This window comes from Parasteatoda tepidariorum, chromosome 2, assembly GCF_982258835.1.
Source record: "Parasteatoda tepidariorum strain Cologne lab strain chromosome 2, Ptep-v5.0, whole genome shotgun sequence".
Classification (NCBI taxonomy): Eukaryota; Metazoa; Arthropoda; class Arachnida; order Araneae; family Theridiidae; genus Parasteatoda; species Parasteatoda tepidariorum.
The window spans coordinates 22699937-22716761 of NC_141756.1; the positions used below are offsets into that span (position 1 = coordinate 22699937).

The 16825-nt window shown below is 32.1% G+C and overlaps 1 protein-coding gene across 4 annotated transcripts; it reads right to left on the minus strand.

Moving 5' to 3' along the window:
- Window positions 1-1144: 1144 nt before the first annotated feature.
- On the minus strand, window positions 1145-13979 carry LOC107448992 (sulfotransferase 1C2). 4 transcript variants are annotated; one of them, XM_016064380.4, is made up of 5 exons: window positions 13811-13979; window positions 8821-9206; window positions 4939-5190; window positions 3647-3869; window positions 1145-1308 (listed from the first exon to the last, which is right to left on the minus strand). In XM_016064380.4, the coding sequence occupies exons 2-5, from the start codon at window positions 9196-9198 to the stop codon at window positions 1181-1183; spliced, it is 981 nt and encodes a 326-aa protein (XP_015919866.1). In that variant the 5' UTR covers window positions 9199-9206; window positions 13811-13979; the 3' UTR covers window positions 1145-1180. The 4 variants fall into 4 exon arrangements, with proteins under 4 accessions (XP_015919866.1, XP_071033351.1, XP_087013108.1 ...); XM_071177250.2 differs by having other exon boundaries at window positions 13721-13814; XM_087156982.1 differs by lacking the exon at window positions 13811-13979 and adding an exon at window positions 11847-11979.
- Between the last annotated feature and the right edge of the window lie 2846 nt (window positions 13980-16825).

A 16825-nucleotide genomic window follows, 5' to 3' on the forward strand; every position in this document is an offset into this window, starting at 1 on the left:
TAGCTATTTGTCGATGCAATAATAGTTTGAATATGCGTGTAAAATATTCAGAAAAGCGTGATAAGTCGATGGCTATACATTAGTCATGAAAATTTTTTGAAGCATCAGAGCATGGAAAAAAGGGAATCCAGGATTTCCTAAGAGTAATATACTGGACGCTGAAGTCTTGGATTATAAAGGGAAGGGGAGCTAAGTAATCTGGCATCTCAGACAGAAGAATTTCCAAAATTTCTTCTTAAAAGGAGGCTATACGGCAAGAAAAACAATTCTTAACAAATTATGTTTCTTCTCCTTTGGTTATAAGTTCGGATAAACCAAGAAAAAACCACGGAGCTTAAAATATTGATCAAATTATCATAACACGAATAAATTATAGTTGGATTACTTTCCCAGCTGGTTAATCATGAGTAATCTTGCTATCTGATTTGTTTGCATTTTGGTATTTTGAAAGAAAAGTTTCTGCATTTGAACCTTTCTGGTTTGTCTGAACTCACATTTTAATGAACTTTAAATTACTATTGACAGAATTTGACGAATTGAACATGCTGCAACAGTTTTTTTTTACGTTGATTACATTTTATAACCAATTTTACAATGTTTATTATTATTAATATAATAATTCAATTGAATTGGAATTTCTTTACATTCGTGAAAGTTCCCTACAGTGAAAGTCAGGTCAGAAAGTTCATATATATGAAAACGGAAAAGAGTAAAAACTGGTAAAAAAATCATTTGATTTTATCTTGTTTTCATGAAAAGTACAATACCCACGACTACCAAGACTTTTTTTTAACAGTTTATGATTAAAAGCAATTAATCACTCTTCTCTAACCTGCGACAAATGAAATATGGCATTCTACACTTTTTCTCGTTTCCGTCTTACTTTCAAGACTGGAGAAAATAATGAGCAGAAAATGGACACCCAGTATTCTCTTTATCATTCAGTAAAAAAGTTAAGAGTTGGTGGGAAAATTCTACACAAATTTGTTCAACGTGAAATACTTGGACGTAGCTTAGATAAGGATAGTAACTCGTAAAATTTCTCTTCCATAGTACAGATTGGTTAAATCTTTGTTTATTTTTGTCACCATTCGTTTTTATTTTAAAACAATATGAGAAGACAAAAAACTAGCAAACAAATGTATGGTTTTTGGAAAAAAACAAATATTTTATTGAAATTTTATGGTTTTTCAAATATATCCTTCCAAAGTTCTGGAATATCTGTTCCTTTTGTTCGTTCCCAGAATTTTTGTTCCATTCTTTTGTTCTGTTCGGGCGTAAAATGATTTCTCCAATCTCCAACAATTCCTATTAAAGATTTAATAATTGTAAATAATATCAAGTATTGTTTGAATTCATAATGCATGCACACACCATAGTTAATAAAATATGCTTTTACGAGTAGGTTGTAATCGATATTCTAGGATTTAAGATAAGTAGGCCTAATATAAGTTAGGCCCAGGATAAGCTAGGCCTAAGACCTACTGCTCAGTTTCCTACAACAACAAAAAAAGATGCGGATAGAAAAAGTTGAAATTTTTCAGAATTTATTTTTATTTACTTAAACTTTAAAAGCCCAACCACAAGTTATTACAACATTTAGTGGTGTTTTATACCAATATTTGAAATATTTATGTGTCATGTGGTACATAAATATTTCAAAAGTTGATATAAACAATAGAAATGATATAATTTTTCTCAACTTCATCCACACCATTTTTTTAATTCAATAAATATAAGCTTATTATATATTAATTAAATATAAGCTTATTATGTAAGAAAATAAGAATAAGCATGACATGTCCCTTACTATCCGAAAACTATCTCTGTAAAAAATTTTCGACTTAAATGGAGACATTGTCTAGTTGGAAAATTCGAGTTGGCATTGCATTTTTTCTTTTACTCTCTGGATTCTTACTTACGGGATTTCTGGAATTTTTTTATCATCAGCAACCTCCAGACAGTCTGCGAGAAACGCTAGTTTACGTTTACTACAGTAAAAGATGAAAGCTTTGACATAAAGCCCTCCCACATAATTATTAAGCCTCCACTTTGCTGTATACTGAAGAGGAAATCCTTTTCTCATATAATTATAACAGCGCACAAAATTCTTTGAGTCATCTTAATTCTTTTATTTTTCTACTCCCCTTTGCTTCTGAATAACTTTCAAGAAGCACTTTTACTAATTTTTTAATATCGCCAATTTCTTTCAGGATATATTAGACGAAAGAGTAGATGAGAAAATCTTCTCCAATGGACAGCAATGTGGAGACACATAAATGATGTGGGATTGTTAGTAAACTTAACGTGGCTTTTCTCTCATGCCAGACAAAAACAACCGATTTGCAAACATATGCTAGAAACTCATCTAGATTTAATTAGATTTATCAGCAAGGGAATGTCTTCATTTATGTTGCAAAATATTTAAAGTGGCGGCTTTTGGATAATAGGATGCATATCATGAAAGGTTTACCATGACCTCAAACTCCAAAAAAACGTGAGGTGCTATCTTCAGAAAGGCTGTGTATACAAAAAAGAAGCAGTTTCAGTTTGTGGTATAATTGAAGACTGTCATCATTGAAATTTGACATAATATTTATGCTACCGTCATTCTGGGATCGGTAAATGGTATGTAACGTCACTTATTCAAAGTCATTTAAAAATATGGCTGATGTTTTGACTGTAATCTGAAGTGAATTTATTCAGGAGAGACATTTCCTTCTTTTATTTTTATTTGATGTTTCTTCCTTGTTCAAATCAAGCAGAAAGAGAATAACTTTGTATGTATTTAGAAGACTAGACTTTTTAATACATGTGTTTGACTCTCATTGGTTTCCTTTGCGTGCAGTTATGCATAAAATCCAGATGGTTTTAAGTAGAACAACAAACTGTATAACTTTGCCTCGTGTGTACGAAGGCACTTAAACTATAGTATATTTTTATTCTCCTAAGCGAATGAGTTTTAAACATAATGCTAATGGTTTCGACACAGGAAATTATTGTTTATGTTTTCGTTTTCTTATAAACTTTATTTTTTAAATGTATAAAATTTTTGTCCTTTTTGAGAACCAGGCAATGCTTTTCAGCTAGTTAGTGCGAAATAACTTAAAGCTCAAAATAGTACAAAGTAGGTGGTTTAGGGGATAGAGTGTTCGCTTACCAATAAGGTGTCCCAAGTTCGAATCCTAGTGATGGCTGATCGATACGAATTGCAGTGCACCGATTACAGTGTTGACTTAAAATATCCTCAGCGGTTGACTGATCATAGGTTAGAGTCCCCTTTCCGTCAGGAGAGGTTTTCCTGGTTATCCTCTCTATGTTACGCATTTGCGGGTTAGTTCCATCTAAAAGTCTTACACGAAGGCGAATTTCACCATATACTTGATTCCCTTGTCTTCTGGATTGTCAGAATCACAAGGCTACCTACTTGAACATTGGTAGTCGAAACTCAAAATTGGATATGTTGTTCAACGGCAGTTATAAAAGAAATGTAGTTTAAAATTGTATCTTTGCTTTAAGTACAAGACTCTCAATCTGTGTGTGTTTATTTTAATTTTTATGATCAAGTTACTTCGAAAAACAATTTTAACGCACCTTTGTTTACCAATAAACGGTTTAACTTCGATAAAATATAACATTTTCATACCTTTTCGGACAAAAGTGGTGCTGTTTGGACTTGGATCGAAAAATTTGTCCTCTCCACCTAAAAGTTCCTTCAATCCCTGAGGAATGTCAGGATGGTTTAGAACAAACTCACGTGGGAGAGCTGCCAGCTCTGCCACCTGTTGGTTTAGATTTTGCTTCATGAAATCAAAGCTGCTGTATTTGATCACATCATTCAACATGGTTTCGTTATGTTCCAACATAGCCTTAAAAATAGTTTAAAAATACCTTTTTACTTCTCAGTCTTTAATTAGAGATCGCAAAAACATAACAATAAGACGGTTTTGAATAAGAAAGAATATGTTCTTTAATACTGGTGTTTATAAATTCACCTTACTTTAATAATTTTCTTCCACTAAGACCTTCAATATAGAGATTATACTGTGTTGCAAATTAAAGAAAGAAAATTGCGATATAGGATTTAAGTATTTATCCGCGACTGCATATAGTTCTGTTTTATTTAGTTATCAAATTATATAAATATGCTTTCAAAACATTTAAAAGTTAAACTCGCCGTATAGAAATTTTATTCGTGCTATTGTTTACTATATATAATCATAAAATTATTAAAATAGTATTATAGTTTCGTTGTCTTATTGGAATCCTAGACTTGGCGACATATTTCGATAAATAAGAAAAACATTCGTTCGTGAAATACTAACAACTATATAATGCTGCAAGAGCATTGGATTAGATTGGATCACTAAAAATGGCGCGTCTTGTGCTGATATGACCTTAACAAATCAAATTCGAGATAAATAATTTTTTTAAACTTTTGTTTCGCTGAAGAAGGAAACAGTCTGCAAGAAACAATATTCATCATTATTTCATCAGTTTCTTTAATGCAAACAGAAAGACATATATTTATTACGATTATAAGATATCATTTTTACTAATTCTTATTTAGAAAACAATAACTTTCATTTTTCGCATTTCACGTGATTTTAGAAAGCAAGCAAAATGAAGGCTGTGCAAATTTGTTTCAAGAGTTGGAGGTGTTTAACCCACTGACGGTTCTGCACGTAAAAAGTCGCATTTTAACCTGCAGTCTTCTCTGCATAGCAAAACCGGTTTTCCCATGTTAACTGATAGGGGAACTGTGTGTAGGGGAGAAACATTCTCCCAATTTTGCCCATTTCCTTAACCGCCAGTGGGTTAAATATGCTCGCGCTAGGAGCTTAGCATCCATTTGGCGTGCACATAGAAGCAAACAGGCTCTCTCCATGAGGATAATGGTTTTTCTTAACTTGCAACAGAGTATAAAAATATACTTACTTTGTATTTCTGGCCCATAAACTCTGCTATCTTTAAAACACACTGCCTCGTGTCTTTCTTCATCTGCTCATAAGTGAGGAACAAGACATTCTCATCATTTCTGTGATCATACCATTCCTGAAGAAAATCAAAATAGTCCCCGTAATCCACCTTTCCTTCCATGAACAAATCAAAATAGTCTTCGAATTTTCCATTCGAAAATTTATATCCTATGATGTTCTTTGTGTGGTGATAGAACGAAACACAACAATCCTATAAAATTAAAATCAAGTTAAGTCTTGTTTGTTCAATACAAAGAAGGAGTAAAGTATATTCAAATTTTAGAAAAACGTGCGAAGTACGATTGTTAGAAATATGGTTCACATCAGTGTCCAACCTAATGGGGCTTTTATCAATCAGTGTCCGATCTCAAGAAATGCTTAGTATGTGGAATATACCTGTATGAAAAAACGGAGGAGATATTTGGTATTGTTATGATGATATTTCTTTCTTTTACAGTATGATTTGAGATCCAAAAATAAATACGTATTATTATCATTAATATGCATCCAATAACGAATAATTCCTTCTGACTTTTCTTCTGACTTAACGAATAATTAATTCTGACTTTTCTTAAAAACTTAATTTGAAAAACAGGACTATTTTTTTAAAAAACGCTGGGTACAAATGTGTTGATTATTGAAACTATTTACTTACAACTGATACGAAAGTATACGCTCGGACATTTGAGGTTAGTGCGAAATAGTTTTTCTTGTAGTAGTGAACAATATCCGAAATTCCGAAATTTTTTAAACGAGTAGAAATTTTATCAAACTGTTTTAGAACTTGAGAATATAAGCATTATTATGTTTGACTTTTTACACATCTATATGAAGCATTGTAGAGATAGATAAAATTCTTATAATTCTAATTAATTAAAGTCTTTAATCTTTTTTGATAACACTAGACAAAAGTATTTTCTCAATCTACGGAAATTCTGCCGTTCTTGGAGAGAGTCCAAAAGAGTTTCATACTACTGCTTTTCAATGTTGTCACCACCATTTTCCAACTTGTCACCAGAAATGTGGTTATAGTAGCAGTACCTGTTTTAAAGTTAGTTCGGAAGAAGAGACATCTTCAGCTTGAAAAATCTCTGAAAATGTCTAGAAGCAAATGCTGCGAGATGATTATCATCATCTTAAGAATCAAGTCGTAGAGTAAGTTCAAGAATTATAGCTGATGTTACAGTACTTCTCAGTGTCATAAATATATTTCTTGGTCATTGACGCTAAAACAAACTATCCGGTGTATATCAGTTACATTTTGGCGTCTCTCTTTGAAGATTTTTATCCTCAATCTAGTTACTATACAGGTTCTGTTTGAGACTTTTTAAAGCCTTGATAAATCTGTTGAGTGGCACATTCTTAGTTCAATCAGCCTTATTATTTCTGTTTCGAAAACATCGTGACAATGCTACATTAGACAGCCACCTAGTGTGAGGCTCTGTTCTTCTCGCTAGTAAGAAATTATCTTGAGTTCATTTACTCTGAGGTAAGTTATGTAACTATTGTGGCTTCATGCGATATTATTTCCTCAGCTATTTTGAAGCCATTAAATTTCGAACCTTTGCATAAAAGAAAATTGTTAAATATTTATGTATCTTTTCACGGTATCATTCAAGAAGAGGAGCCATATTGTTCCAAAAAGTAGTACCAGCGTGGTACCATATCATTCGAAACCTTTACAATGCAACATTGCTCCAGGATCCTTAACCTCGCCCAGTGCATGAAAATTCTACCCACAGAAGTATTTCCATTGTGGGACAAACAAATTATAACAAATGAGAACATTTCTTTTCTGTAGGTGTGAGATTTTTTTAACGGATCTTCTTGGATATTTTCACGTCATTGATTTCACGTCAACGGTTTCTCACTTCAAGCTACAATTTTTTAAATGACATTTTTAATCTATTTTTAGTTTAGATGTACGGCCAGCCAGGTGGCCGAGTGATTAGCACGCCGGACTGCGAAGCCATTGGCTGCTGGTTCGAATCCCGCTCTGGGCATGGATGTTTCTCTCTCTCTCTCTCTGTGCTGTCCTCTGTTGTGCGTGTGTGATGTGTGAATGTGGCCCACCCTGTAAACGGGTTTGTGGCAGCTTGGCGTGGGCAATGTTGCTCGCCTCCGTGACTTTGGTTCACAGGTGCCCACTGGATAACGCTAAATGAGTAACAATTCCGGCACCTTCATAGGCGAAGATTCAAATTCAGTGCCTGCCATTAGAAGAAAAAAAGTCTAGATGTACGAGTTAGTTTTTATATATGACAAGGGATTGTGCAAATGTCTTCCACTGGAGTTCTACAAACTTCTACTGGAGTTAGGGCACATCATCAGATTTAATATTTTAATAGGAACCCATTCCCGCAAAAGTCAGACACATTGTGCTTCCCCTACTATGAACTGTTTCTTCGTGTGCTTCTAAACAGGTCATAATCAGGAAGCGCACCTAGTCACGTACGACGCTATTACCTGTTATAGACTCCTATGCAATTTAAATCCTCGTGATGTGTCTTAACTCACTTAGAAGTTTGTTGCAACATCTACACGACTCCCTGTTATATTTAACGTTTTCTTGTACATTTCGACAAAAAATAGGCTAAAATTGACATTTTATAAGAACGTGTAGCCTTAGGAGCAAAATTATTTTCTGGTTTGAAATCCCCACAGTCGAATTAGACAAGATCAAATATTTTTAGAAATGCTAAAAAAATTTGCTATCGAAATCAGTCGGGGCTATAGATCAGAACACACACCACCAGATTATCCACAATATATAAAATGACAAAGAACACCAACCGAGGCTTAAGATTTGTTTTCGGATAATTAGAAATAAAATTTGCCTCATTGTTTACTATTCAAATGATGGAGTCCCTGATTAATATGACTGATTCGCCTTATATATTTCTCATTGAATAAAACGCTTTCAATTCTCCGTAAGCATCTTAAAACGCTTTTATTGGTAAAGTGGTACTAGCCTGTTACAGATTATAACACCTCAAAATATATGATGATAATGAAAACTGACTTAAAGATAATTATATTTGTTAGCAATTTTAGTGAACACAGATTTCTTAACTTTAAAAAACGGCCAAGAAGGAAATGAAGATAGAACTCTTTATCATTTTGAAAGATAAGCACTTTTTATTATTTTGATAAAATGCCGAAAGAATAAAAATTTTGATAAGATATAGTTGGTATTGTAAAACGAACTTTTAAAAGTAACATGTTATTTTCATATTCGATACAATTCTGTAAGCCTTTTGACGCAGATAGGACACCATTGTCCCTTTTATATATTTTTTTCTAACGCTCTAATTATAAATAAAAATATATTTTGGTATTTTTTAATTACAAAAAACAGTTTAATAGTTACTAAAAAATTGTTAGGTTATCGAAATTATACTTGGACTAAAATATTAAATCCAAAAAAGATTGTTTAAAAATGTCTTTTTTTTTTATTTATGTTCAAAAATTTATCAATAATTGAATTTGTAAATTGAAAGAACTTCAATGATGCAAAACTGTTTCACTTAAATCTAAATAACTGCAAATAAGTGCGAATTTGAAGAATCATTGTTTGGAAGATTTTACCTTTAACGCAGAAAAATACACCTGTTTCTCATGTTGTATTTCATTACCATAAATTATTAAAATGCTAAATATAATATTTTTCACTTATCTTGATCTAAACTAATACAAAATAATAACAATAAGTATGAAAAAATGTGCTTAATAAAAAATTCTGAGTCAAAAGAATAACAGATACAAAATAACTGTTACAAAAATACTAACCGTCTCTAAATAAAAACGTATTTTATAAAGTATCTTACTATTTTACACTTACTTTAGGATTTCTGGCCACAACAAGGTACTTTGCATGAGGAGACCATGGTGTCACCCTAAATGGTAAGTGTAACTTGATGGCCCCTGGTCTTTTCATGGTCTTCACAGCTTCCGCTCCCGCCATCTCCAGAAACGGAGAATTGCTCAGAAACTCCAAAGCAGAAGCAAAAGGCTTTCCTTCCCTGTAGATGCAGCCCACAATGTTCTGAGCCCAGGTGGTCCCGCATTTCGGATAAGTCACAATGAAGAAGTCATCGGGTCGAGGTTCATAGGTGAGCGCTGACTTGAAAGCGTCGATTGAGAACATTTTTGCTATGCGAAATCCAGCGGGCGTGCTCTGGTACTCTGGAAGAACTTTTTCCTTCTGATCGGATGCCATTTCTCTGCCTGTTGTACCAAAACGAATTAACCATATATTAAACACTTCCGTATGTATAAAACTTTTTCATTTCCTACAATGCATTGAGAGAAGATATGTGCATACTAACCGATCAACCAAAAGCCTATACATACATAAAATTGACAAAATTCCCGTCCCATCTACTTTTTCAGGATAGCTACAACATTAAATTTAGCGGATGGAGCAGGGGTCGGTGCAAAGGGAAAAGTCTAAATTATCAAATCAAATGAAAGTAAATTGAAATCGAATTAGGTATGGCTCATCTAATCACTCCCACATTTCGCTTCTCTTAGGTGTGCTTCACTGATGCGGGGTGATAGGACTCATCGAAGTTAAAAGCGGAATTTAACCGAAAAAGACTCTCGTTTTCTCACTGGAATTTTCTTAAAATATTAAAAAAAACAATGGTGAAATATTTATGATTAAAAGGTAAAATGACAATTAATAAATGGTGGAAAATCAGATATTTCATTTTTAAAATTTATTTTTTTGAAATAAGGATATTCATGTTCAATGATAGGGTTACTAGAGTATTTCACAATGTATTGCAGGGTATTTTTATAGAAAAAAAAACTTATTTACGACATAGATTTCTTTTTATCCTTTCCAAAATGGTTGTAGAAAATTTTAAACATAAACGGTTTTATGGCGCAGCACACGATCATGCCAATTATTGATGGCGGAGCTTCCCTTTTTCGAGCAATAGCATATGTATGTTACAGTCAATGTGAATAGTGGGTTATTATTAATACTAACCGGTTACTATTAATAATAACAAAATAAGCCGGTTAAGGTGAATAATTTAAGCGAATTTATCACATTAACAGGTTATTATGAATAATAACCAATGAAGTTTGGTCTATCATTCTTTCGCGTTTTTATGTGGGATATTTCCGTATCGTGATCTTCCGCGCCAACTACAATCGCCAAGGTGCCAAATTGATTTTAAATTAGAAAAATTAAAAAAAAAAAAGAAGAAGAAGAACATGTAAATGTTTACCCGGGGGTGACTACGAGTTAAACCATTCGAGTTGGTCCCTTTCTGTGATGTTTTCTTTTAGTTTCTAGCAGGCCGCTGCCCGGAAGTTAGCAAGCCTTGGCGATTATTCTGCTACAGATTACGATACGGAAATCTCCTCTGTTTATTTCTCCCTTTGAGGAAAAAAAGCGATTTTATTAATTTTGACCAGTTAGTATTAATAAAAACCGGATATATAACTTTAACCGTAACACATATACATTATACGATTCTCGAGAGGTGCGTAAGGAAGTAGCACAGCACGTAGTAGACCATGGAATGAGTTTTCTATCTTATCTCACGCCAGAGATGGAAATAGTTTTAATACTCCTGCTGCCTACTGTACTGAAATATCATGAACTCATACTTACGGGTTACATAAATTAATGGCAGTCAGACATATTTTAAATTATTACTGAAATTCAACGCATAAAGGACTGTAACCACATAGCTTACATCTCTTAAAAATAGTTAAAATTGAAAGCAAAGTCCTCGAAAATTTCCTCGAAGGTAACAGCTAGACGGCGAAAACATTCGGTTAATATATTGCTTAAAACTAACTAAAGTGTTAGGATTGAAGGATTGGTTGGAGAATTGGTCATTAAGAAAAGTGAAAATCCTATCATTAGATCAAAAATTATTCAGAGAGGTCCGTTTTTTATTTTGCTCACTGTGTGTTAAGCTTCTCAATAAAAAAATAATAATTTCAAGAACGGTATTCTTTTTTTGAAAAGTGGGGAATATAAGTAAATAAACATATCGTACGAAAGTAAAACACTGAACGGATTGAAACTATAGTTTATGTATAGGTGAGATAAAACAAAGAAAACGCAATCAAAAGAATAATGTAGGACAAGATTATTTAAGAAAATGAAGTGCAGATTAATATATTATTACAACGTTATTATAATTCCCATTCCTATCTGTGTTGATGGAATTCTGCAATCAAATTACAACTTTCCAACAAATATCTACTGAAAAAGTGCGCTAGATGACAATGAAATTATCAATAATTTTCTGACCTCTATAAGAAAATTGTATCGTTTTCTCCTCAAATATAATTTATGATCAATCGAAATTTGCACCACTTACGAATTCTAGCTAATTCGTAGATAAATCTCACATAAAGTTCTGTGAGTTATGAAAATATAAATTTCAATCGTTTCCTAACAGCTAAAAGCAAGATTTATTGCCAAGAAAAATTTATCAGTACTTCACATTTGGAGAACTTTTTGACTTGTTACAAAATACTAGAGCTATATTTTTAAGTGATATTATAAGTCACCCATAATACTAAAGTTTTAATCACCTTTTTATCGTAAAATAAAGATTATCATCAATTTTGAACCACTTTCCGACTCGCAAGAGTGCTCAAATTTAAACGAAAATTCTATGACTAATTAGAATAGAAGTTTCAATTGTTTCGTAAATGGTACGAGTTAAATTCGTCGTCAGTCAAATTTCTGATCACTTACAGGCACAAACTAACAAACACAAAGCTTAAAAAAAGGAAATAATTGAATAAAATTTTTAAAATAAATTAAAAGTTAAGCAACTGTAGTACCACTTTATCCCTTTTTTTAAAAAAAAAATAATATGAATTATAAACCTTGGAAAGGCGTGAAGTTCGAAACAATATTTTAGTTAAACTAAGGTAAACAACATTTAAGAGCACAAAAAATATTTATAAATGCAGACAGCTGTTTCGGATGCTCAAAGGGCAACCTTCATCAGTGCAACAGAAAGAAATGAGAGAAAACAGGGTAAATATAGAGAAAGGTGACGTCACAGGGGGGGAGGATTAGAGCAACGGCCAATAGGAGGGAAGGGTGAATGGATGACGACGAAGGGGAAGCAAGGAACAAAAAAATAATATTTTAGTTAGTCAAGTATCATGAAGCGTAAGTGCTTGACTTTATTTATCTTTTTTTTTTAAAAAAAAAAGGGGGGAATAAATAAACACAAGCAATACTTATGCAGACTTGTAATCTCATTGCAAATCGTTTTGTTCCTTGCCAGGTTGAAAAAGTAGAAATTTCATTAAATTCAGTTACGAATTAAAGAAACCCAACACAATGATACACCCAATGTTGCGGTGGTGAGATTCGAACCTGCTTCCCCCACGCGACAGAAAGTTTGGCGGATTGGCCCGAGAGCTTGGCCTGAGGGTTTTCCAAAGTGGTCAATCACATACCGATATGCCTTCGTTAAGTAATTAATGCAATGTTAGTGATCTATAATATTCTGAATCTATTGTCGCGGGAAATTTTATTACTTTTCTTTTTTAAGTGAAAATGTACGCATTAATGTTTTTATTTTAGTTTAATAAAGTTAGTTTGTAATCACTTTGACTACCAAGGCAAACAAATCATTTTAATAAATACATAAAAGTCTAAGCAATATTTTTTTAAATAATAAGTGCTTGTATATTTAAAATAATTCTTGCTTACAATCGTCAAATCATCTGTCATATCGCTACCACTACAAAGATTTTAACCAGAAAATGATAGGAAGTACAGATATGTTATATTATTTTGAAAAATAGGTAGGAACAGTTTCTATCTCTGTGCTTCTTGAACTGTTTAAAATGGTAAAGGAAGTATAGTGAAAACGGCTTATAACTATAAAACAATTTCAATTAAATATTAAGAAATAAAATCATTCTTCATGATAAAACGTATATTTTATTTTTATTTTGTATCCGGTGGTGAACAACCGACTCGATTCGGTGTTTATGATTAGAAATGTGTTTATGACTCCGTATCCTTGTAATTTTGAACACGACCAAGAAGACAAAGGAACTCTTTTCAGAACTTATCAGACTAGGAAGCACTGGGGCTTACTAGCATTCGCGGGAGAGCTTTTTGATGTAACTAACCCGAATTTGCGTTACACCGAGAGGAAAACTTTGAAACCCTACCCAGATTAGCCCGACGGCAAGGGGATTCTAACTCATAATCCTTCTACCAATGAGGATATTTAGCATTTGCACTATGTTCGGTGCTAAACGGGAGCACACCAGCCACCACTGGAAGTCGAAAATCGAGTCCCCTCATTTTAAGCAAACGCCATATCAAAATAAACTTACTAACATTTTCTTTAAAGAATTTAACAAGTTCATTGTCAGACGAGTGCAGGTAGTTATCCTTTATATCTATATTGAAAAGAAATCTATAAAGATAAAATCAAAGTTAAATTTCTTATTTTAGCAACGCTTAGTAATTTACTTTTTTAAATTTTACTAAATGTTTATTTTAAGTAACAATATTTAGTTAACAAAATTCCTAATTTTGCAAAATTATTCGGAAGATACCATGTAATTAGCTACTACTCGATCTGCGACACAAACTGTAAGGAAAATTTTCGTTTAGCAATATCGCGTGATCGGCAACGACAGTGTTAAGCATCCGAAAACAAGAGTAAAGTAACGCAAGTTAAATAAATTGTAACAATTTTAGATATAAAAATGACATCAAAAATTACTTTTCCAAAATATTAAGAGCTAAAATTGTTCTTTAATTCCCTTCTTAAAACTTAACTATAAATGAAAACGGAGAGAAGAAAATGATTTACCTTACAAGTGTGTGAAAAAGGAGGCAATTTTATTCACCCTCTCTGAATCGAATAATCTTTTCTGATAATGGATGAAATGTGCAGTATATTATACGTTGATAGCGGGTATCAACAGTCTGAAATGATAAGGAAACCTACTGACTCTAGTGAAATAGGATATTAAAATGACATTGACAAATAGATAAGAGGAGACAATTCATTAAAATATAATAATTTGTATCGACGCCGAAACAAAGGAATTAGCTATCACTGTCAGACTATCATGTAAAATAAGTCATCTAAAATAACTATTTTGCATAATAAATTCTTTAACCTTTTCAACAGAGTTGTGGATAGTCCGTAGTTGAATAGCTAGACTCCGATTCTAAAAGGTTCAAGACGTGAAAACATTCAAGATCCGTCAAAACTCAAATTCAACAGAAAACAAAAAAAAAATGTTCCCCATCATTACTTATCAAAAATATATTTTTCTAGATGTTGCATTTTATTCTATAGCAATTGTTGGTGATTGCAAAACTCGACTGTCGGAGGAGCAGAACCTAAGAATTGAAGAGAGATTTCAAGAAAAAACTAAAAGCACTGATTTATTAGAGATGTGAAAGGAGGTCATGTGAACATCCATAAGAAGGAAAAAAAATTTCTTCAAGAACATACGACCCTTGCATTTTCGTTTTTTAGCCAATTATAGATAAATAAAAAAAAACTAATACGAGGTTCACGTGTATGGTACTAATTAAATCAATAAAAATATAAACTAATTATTTAGTCCGTTTAATTTGCCAAATCATTGCGTGCTAAAACTTTAAAGAAAACTATTTTGCAATTTATAATCTTAAGAAGAACATTTTAATGGTTATTTTCATAAAACCTGAAATATTTTCCAAGTAAAAAGGAAGATAAATATTTAAATAAAAAGACATTTAAGTATAGGTTTTAAGAAATCCTTTGCATTTACTGCCCTGTCAACTTCTACGGCTTCTAGCCGGAGATTTCCACTACGTAAAAGCAATTACAGTGATTATAAATTTTACAGTTAAATATATTAATTTAAATTATTTTTATCACATGATGAATAAAATTAATCAATAATTTCTATAAAAGACATAATAAGCTTTGTGAAGTTTTTAAGTGTTGCAGGGAAAAATTTTAAGACCCATTTATTTCACTTTCACTTTTCTCCAAGCTTTGGACATGTACCTAGGTCATTATGGACCCTTTACCATATAGTCCAAAGCTTGGCTATACAATTTCACTACACTACACTTTACTACACTGCACTACACTTTCATTTCACTTTCACTACAAATATCGTGGTGATTTGGGCCAGGGTAGCCTGGTTGACAGGGTGCTAAACTCACATCCGTGAGAACGGGAGCTCGAATCCAGCCGCCCGAAGACTTCCCGCGTAGTAAATGGTGATTGGTGCACGTTAAATCTGCTGGGTCACAAAGTCCTCCGTGTTCCCATTACAAATTTTACCTTAGGGGGTACTGAGTTGGAGAATGGTTGTGGCGTATGGGTGTGGCGTAAGTTGACCATAAATGGCACCACTGGAAAACAAGGAAAATCACACCTCTTGCCTTAAAGACCAACGACATCAACATTGTGGAAAACTAGGACTTTTTGATCGCTTAACACTGAGTTTTTATTTTATTACGCACGGCTGACAAAGAATAACAGTGAGAGTCATACTATGTAACGTCAAAATATTATTACTATCTTTATTAAGCAATTATCTTCAATCAGTCTTTTAAAATATCCGAGATCCTTTCACATTAACTTATCTAATTGAAATTCTTCAGCTGCTAATCCATACCATTTGTTTTATTTATATTTGCTCATGAAAGTGTTGGTACTGATAAAGATGTGTAAAAGTGCTCATAAAATTGCTCAAAAACTGCAGATACAGTTAGGTGTTAAGTAAATGTTGGCATTTAGATATTATTAAAACTCTAAAACTGGAACAAAAAGACAAAACAAATTGTGATATAAAAAAATAACCTAATTCAAAAGGAATCCGCGAAGTAAAATAGATAATCTTGAAATCTTTGGCCAAAGTACTAGTTGTGTAACAAAAAAGCAATTTAAAGCGTAGTTCGCTGAAATTAAAATTTTAATTTTCGTTTAATACAATTTTATAGAACAAAATTATTTTGTCAATTTGCAATCTTAAAAACCCATCTTCACATTTTCTCAAAACCATTATATTGAGTTTATTGAAACTAAAGTATCGGTAACAGCTAAACCGGTCAACTCCAAAATGAGTTACGAAGTGAGTTGCTAAATACAAAATTAAAAATTAAATAACTCTTTATTAATAATACTATTTTTATTGTTAATAATAATTATTATTATACTTATTTAATATACTAATTTATTATTAATAAAGAACAATTTACGAGCCCCTGAATCTTTTTTTATACATTATACTGGGATTTTAAAATTGTAAATTAAGGGTGATCTTTTGGGAACTGCTATTTTTCTCGAGCGTCGTGATAAGTTTAAACGAATTCTATTTCATTTATACTTCTCTTGCCTGTATTGTGTTGAAGTATCGGAAGTTCTTTAGAAGGTGAGGTACATTCAGAAGTGTAAAACACGATTTAAAAAAAATATTTAAAAAATTGTACTATTGATACTATTAGTAATTGAAAGGTATAAATTAAAAATTATTAAAAATTATTAAAAATAAAAATAGTATTATTAATAAGCTATAACGTATAATAACGTATATTTAATAACGAATTTTATTATACTAATCAAGACGAGGAGAAAAAAAAATTTAAAAACATATTTAAACAAAGATAGTGCCTGAGACAGAAGTGACAAAATATTGAAAACAGGATTCAGCCTAAGCTTAAGTAGGCTTAATAGCTGATTATGTAAATTTTTTAATTTTGCTTTTAGAATGTTTAATATTTATGTTTAATTTTAATTCATTGACACAATATTTGAAATATAATAAATTTAGTGATTTTAAAATGTTTAATTGAAGCCTTTGATAGATTTTTAAAG